The 5,452-nt window shown below is 53.9% G+C and overlaps 1 protein-coding gene across 1 annotated transcript in view; it reads left to right on the top strand.

Annotated features, from left to right (window-relative positions):
- Positions 1 to 1,876: 1,876 nt before the first annotated feature.
- The window catches only part of ELOB (elongin B), a 4,548-nt gene continuing 972 nt past the window's right edge, over positions 1,877 to 5,452 (top strand). The window contains exons 1-3 of the mRNA XM_007453520.1: positions 1,877 to 1,931; positions 2,047 to 2,181; positions 3,522 to 3,627. Of these exons, the coding sequence (XP_007453582.1) occupies positions 1,929 to 1,931; positions 2,047 to 2,181; positions 3,522 to 3,627 (244 nt within the window). The 5' untranslated portion in view covers positions 1,877 to 1,928. The remainder of the gene's footprint in view (positions 1,932 to 2,046; positions 2,182 to 3,521; positions 3,628 to 5,452) is intronic.

The raw sequence follows: 5,452 nt of genomic DNA, 5'->3' as shown, positions 1-5,452 counted from the left end.
TCCTCTCTCACTGGGTGCCACGGCATGCCTTCTCTGGCACGTGCCAGCAATGACTCAGCTGAGGTTCTCCCTCTCCCTGGGAGAGGTTGAAAGAAAAGCCTCCTTTTCTTGCTCTAGTATAACTGCAATTTGGGGCGACGCAGGAGAGCATCCAACTACCAAGGAGGGAGGCCTAGGCTGTCAGTAGGTACGAAGGGCAGCCAGAGAGGGAAACCAAGTCCACAGGCCCTTCTGGAGCCTGAGTGGACCTGGGCAGAAAGGCGGGCAGTTGCCCAGGGCACCCTCCTCCTGGGAAGCGTGAACACCAACTTTGGCCATGCATGCTGCTTCTTCCAAGGTTTGCCAGGCCTTGTTATCAAATGGGGGCCCTGCTGCTTGCTGCTCACAATCAATTGCATACTTACAAATGTTGGTGGCAAAGGAAAGGTGCTTTTAATCAGAATGCCAACAATCTGGGGAGATGGTAGACTCAGCGTCCCCCAAAAACCACCTCCACAGATTGTGCTCGGCCATGAAATTTTAAAGGGCAGAAGGGAAGTAATCTCAGTTAATTGTTGAGATAGCGGGTCAGAATTATTGCCATCCCTCCACTGCATGCAGGCTGGTCAACTTCTTGGGCTCTTCCTCTAGATGTTATCTTGTTCACACAGTTTAGTCACAGTTTGTTCAGGTTACTGAAGGGAAAGCTAGGGAAGAGATCTGGTCATCTGTTAAATACTTGCTCATTTCTCTAAAGAACCAACAAGTTTGGCAAGGTATTGTGTAATTAAAAGATTTGAAAGGTGTGCTTGGGCCAGAGATGGGTAGAACATGGGGTGGGTGGAGGGGCAGTGCCTGGTTTAAAAGTTAGTTACAGGGACTTCCCTGGTGGGCCAGTGGTTAAGAATCCACCTTCCAACGCAGGGGGGCAGGGGGTTGGATCCCTAGTCAGGGGAATTAAGGTTCCACGTGGTGAGCAGTATGCCCCCCCCAAAAAAAAGTTAGTTACAATATAGCTTTGCTAAAGTGACAAGAAAAGGGGCTTCCTGCTGAGGGCGGTTTCCTGCAAAGAGCTGCTTACACACTCCCTAACCCCAAAAGCAGCTTCCAAGGATCCTTACAGGCCCTAAAGCCTCGGTAAACTGGTTTAAATAATCCTTACAACTAAGGCTAGGGCAGGGACATGGGGCTGTTCCCTAATACGGCGGCCGAAAGATCCAGAATTTTTTTTTTTTTTTTTTTTTTGGGCCTCTCCCATTGCGGAGCCCTGGCTCCGGATGCACAGGCTCAGCGGCCATGGCTCACGGGCCCAGCCGCTCCGCGGCATGTGGGATCTTCCGGAACCGGGGCACGAACCCGTGTCCCCTGCATCGGCAGGTGGACTCTCAACCACTGCGCCACCTGGGAAGCCCAAGATCCAGAATTTAACACCTCCTCAAAACACCCGCCAGGAAGACCCATAATCATGAGTCAGACTCCCAAACCTGGCAGCCCAGGTCTCACTGAGATGTGAATGTCTTGCCGCCCTGATGACCGAGACACATCATTCATTCACTCTCATTAGGCTGTGAGACACCCTACGCTTGAAGTTAGTCCCCACAAGGCTGACATTCCCCACAAGGACGGGAGTCCCCTAGACTGCATCAACATGGGGAACTCGGTTTGCCACACCCAAGATGGCGCCACCGCGCCCTGCGTCCCTCCCGCGCTCGGTCCCTGTCGGCCTCCCACTACCTCCGCCACTTCGCCAACCGGCCCCGCCCCGCGCCACGGCGCCCAGTCCGCAGTCTGAGGCTCGGCCGTAGCGCCCCCTTTGCGGACTACTTAAAATGGCGGCTGTGGGGCGGGGCCGCCAGGCGCGGGGCACGCTGGGAACAGCGCGCGGGCTGCCGGGAACGGGGCGGAGCGCGGCCGCGCCGGCGCGTCGAGGGGGAGAGGCAGCCGCCGCGATGGTAAGCGGGCCCTGGGGGAGGGGCGCTTGGCCGGGGCCGGGGCCGGGGGCGGCAAGGGCGGTGGGCCGTGCGGGGGGGCCCGGGCTCCGCGCTCACCCCGGCCCGCCGCCCCCAGGACGTGTTCCTCATGATCCGGCGCCACAAGACCACCATCTTCACGGACGCCAAGGAGTCGAGCACTGTGTTCGAGCTAAAGCGCATCGTCGAGGGCATCCTCAAGCGGCCGCCGGACGAGCAGCGGCTGTACAAGGTGCGGTCCCGTCGGTTCCGGGCGGCCGGGGGCTGGGGGACCGTGCTGCTCGGAACCGCCGCCCGAGCTTGGCCGTGGGCGCAAGGCGACCCAGTCGTTGATGTAAACATCAGCGACCGGCTGCAGCGGGCCGGAACTCCGCCGCGTGGGGCCGTTGCTCGAACTCGGGGAGATGAAGCCCCGATAGCGGTCACTACACCGGGGGTCTCCGTTCGGATGGCTTGAAAGTCGCGCGCCAGGCCCTATGCTGAGCGCCGAGGGCCAGCGTCACATCTGATCCCTACAGCGGTCCCACCCGCGACGTGCCGGCCCTTGATTTCCCTGCTCTGCGGTTAAGGAAACAGGCTCGGAGTTGGCCACTTAACGAGGCCAAGGTTGTTGGCAGAGTCAGGATTTGAACCCCGATGCTTAATCGTGTGCAGGACTCTTACACGCCCCCCGCCCCAGACACGCCTTAATACAAAGAAATGGAGAAATGGAGGGTGTTGAGATGAGTCAGGTCCCACCAGTTCTTCACCCAACAACTGTTTATTACTCCCCAACTTACTGCTGATGTTCTAAAAGCCCCCGCCCCTTTCCCCCTTACAAACCAATTGCAATTATCCAGCAAGGATGTCGTGGGATTTGGGGTTTTCATTGGGGAGTCCTGTTTGTTGGCCCCTCATTTCAAGTTTCTGGCAGCATGAGGTCCCTCACCTAAGTTCCTTGATCTGATTCTGGGTGGAAACGGGGAAACTGATCTTTTGCTGCAGGCTGAGCTTTCAGAACCCCTTTGTCTCTAAAGGCCTTTTCTTCTTGTTACCTGCTGGGGCTTCTGTAATAAGGACCCTTCCTACTGCCTGAGCTTGTTTCACTTGCTGTGCTCCGTGCTTTCTGTAGGTCCTTTGCTCATTGAAGCCTCTGGCTGCCCTATGAGTTGGGAATTCCAATAACTCCCATTTTACAGATAAGGAAACTTCACATCAAAAAGATCAACCACCTTGTGCAAGGTGGTAGAGCTGGGATTCAACCAGGTCTGCCTGTGGCCAGATGGGGTCACTGACACTTGAAATTAGATTCACCTGGAGTTGCAGGGGGTGTAGATTGAAATTAGATTAGATTCACCTGGAGTTGCAGGGGTGTAGATTCCAGACCCCTACCCTACCCTGGGAGGTTCTGATTTGGAAAGTCTTGGGTGTAGTCCTGGAAACTGTTTGATATACTCTGGGGTGGTTCTGGGCCCTACTTGGGGCTGTTTCTTTTCCGTCTTCTGACTTTCAGTGTAGCTGCTGACCAGAGAAGTCTTTGGGACTTGCCCCTCCTGGGGCCTCTTCTGAGACCCTGCCTGCCTCTCTCCTCAGGACGACCAGCTTCTGGACGACGGAAAGACATTGGGCGAGTGTGGCTTCACCAGCCAGACAGCACGGCCTCAGGCCCCAGCCACTGTGGGGCTAGCCTTCAGGGCAGGTGAGAGGGGCAGCGACAGGGTGGAAATGGCCAAAGAAAGGGGTGGTCAGGGAGCCTGCAGTTGTTCCTCCTGGACCATGTCTCCCAGTTCACCAAATGCAGGCAATATCCTGTAATAGTGTGTTTGCTTCCCCATTAAAAACAATGAGAAGCACATGAGATACTTGTAGAAATTGAAGCCCATTTCATGTAGGATTCAAAGATTCTTAGTCACAGTACCAGCTTACATTTACAGAGAACTTACTGAGCACCTGGCCCTGCACTCTGCATTTTATTTCTGTTGTCCCATCTAATCCTCTTGATAGCCCTGAGGCGTAAGCACTGCCATCCCCATTTGGGAGACATGGACGCCGAGGCTTGCTGGCAGTCATGTGGGAGGCCACAGTTCAGCTGCAGGCTGCCAGGACCTTGTCTGAGCTGGGCACCATGCCAGCCAGTGTCTCCGTGGTACATCACTTACTCCCCCAGCATCTCTGTACAGGCCAGAGTTGTACTGTGATCATTTTAAGGATGAGTAAACTAAGCCTGAGGAGGTTAGATCAGGTTCAGCCCTTTCTTGCCCCAGAGCCTGTACTCTCCTTAACCACATTCCACCCTGACCAAAGTTTAGAAACTTGAGGGGTGGGGGTGGTTTATGTTGCTCCTTTTGCCAAGAAAAAGATTTACATTTTATCCCTTGTCTCTGGAAATTTAAACAGGGGTTATAGGGTGTTTTCACAGCTGTAGACAAACCCAGGGGCTGTGTGAATGGCTGGGTAAATCTGGATGAAGTTACAGGGAGTTATTTTTCTAGCTTCTTATAAGAAAATGTAGCAAGGGCTCAGGAGGGAGCATATAGCCTTAGCTGCACTTCTTAGTTTCATAAGGATAAACTATGTGAGGCCTCAGCAGCTGTGTCTTTGGGCAGCTACTTCATGCCCCTCACCTCCCAGACTGGAGTTTGTCTCCATAAAGGAGTGACACCGGGACCAGCCTCACAGCAAGGCAGTGTGAGCCCCTGTGCACCCCAGGCCCTGCAAGTGCTCAGGAAAAAGCAGTCTTACGGGCCTTTGTGTGCGTTCCCTCAACTCTCACAGTGACAGTGAGGCAGGTGAGGGGCTGGTGCAGACTTTGTACAGGGTGGGTACTATATACAAGGCTGTTCTCTGAGGCAGGTAAGGGAGGGCTGAAAGCACATCTGTTCTTCCTAAGCCAGGGCCAGGCTGCATTCTTCCAGAAAAAGTGTCTCTTCCTCTAATTTGAACAAAGGCACCCTATAGACTTGCAGCTACTCAACCATCTTGCAGGTGAAAAAAACTACAGCACAGTGAGGTGGTTTTTTTCTCCCCATGACCCCCACTTATGGCATAGATTGTGGACCCTTGGTGGCATCACTTCAGGTGTGTCATTGCTGTTTTGATAGGGGCTGTGGTGTGGACTGTAGTCCATCTGCTTCCACTTGCAAAAACGTACTTCTGGGTGGGTAGTTGTTTCCTTGTGCAGAGACGGGTCTCTCCCCACCCCCCAAAATGGTTTGCTTAGTTAGGGAGATATGATAGCATCTGGTGTTAAATAGCATCTTCCAGACTTTATTTCCAAAGAATGGGGAGAGGTGATGAAGGCATGAATTGTCACTCAGATTTGTGGCTTGGAAGATGAATTTGTTATTAAGCTGGGCCATGTGTCTTCACCTCAGAGCTGTTGACATTTGGGACTGGCTGTCAGACCTGACCGACTTCCCCTGGGGAGCCTAATTGGTTGAGATCCCTGAGCCAGGTGGAGAGAAGTTTTCCATGTAGAAGAAAAAGTTGTGTTCATTTGATCTGTGAAGTAGTAACAGCAGGAA

The sequence above is a fragment of the Lipotes vexillifer genome, unplaced genomic scaffold (assembly GCF_000442215.2).
Source record: "Lipotes vexillifer unplaced genomic scaffold, Lipotes_vexillifer_v1.1 scaffold914, whole genome shotgun sequence".
NCBI classification, from domain to species: domain Eukaryota; kingdom Metazoa; phylum Chordata; class Mammalia; order Artiodactyla; family Lipotidae; genus Lipotes; species Lipotes vexillifer.
This window is presented reverse-complemented; position numbering and strand designations above follow the sequence as displayed.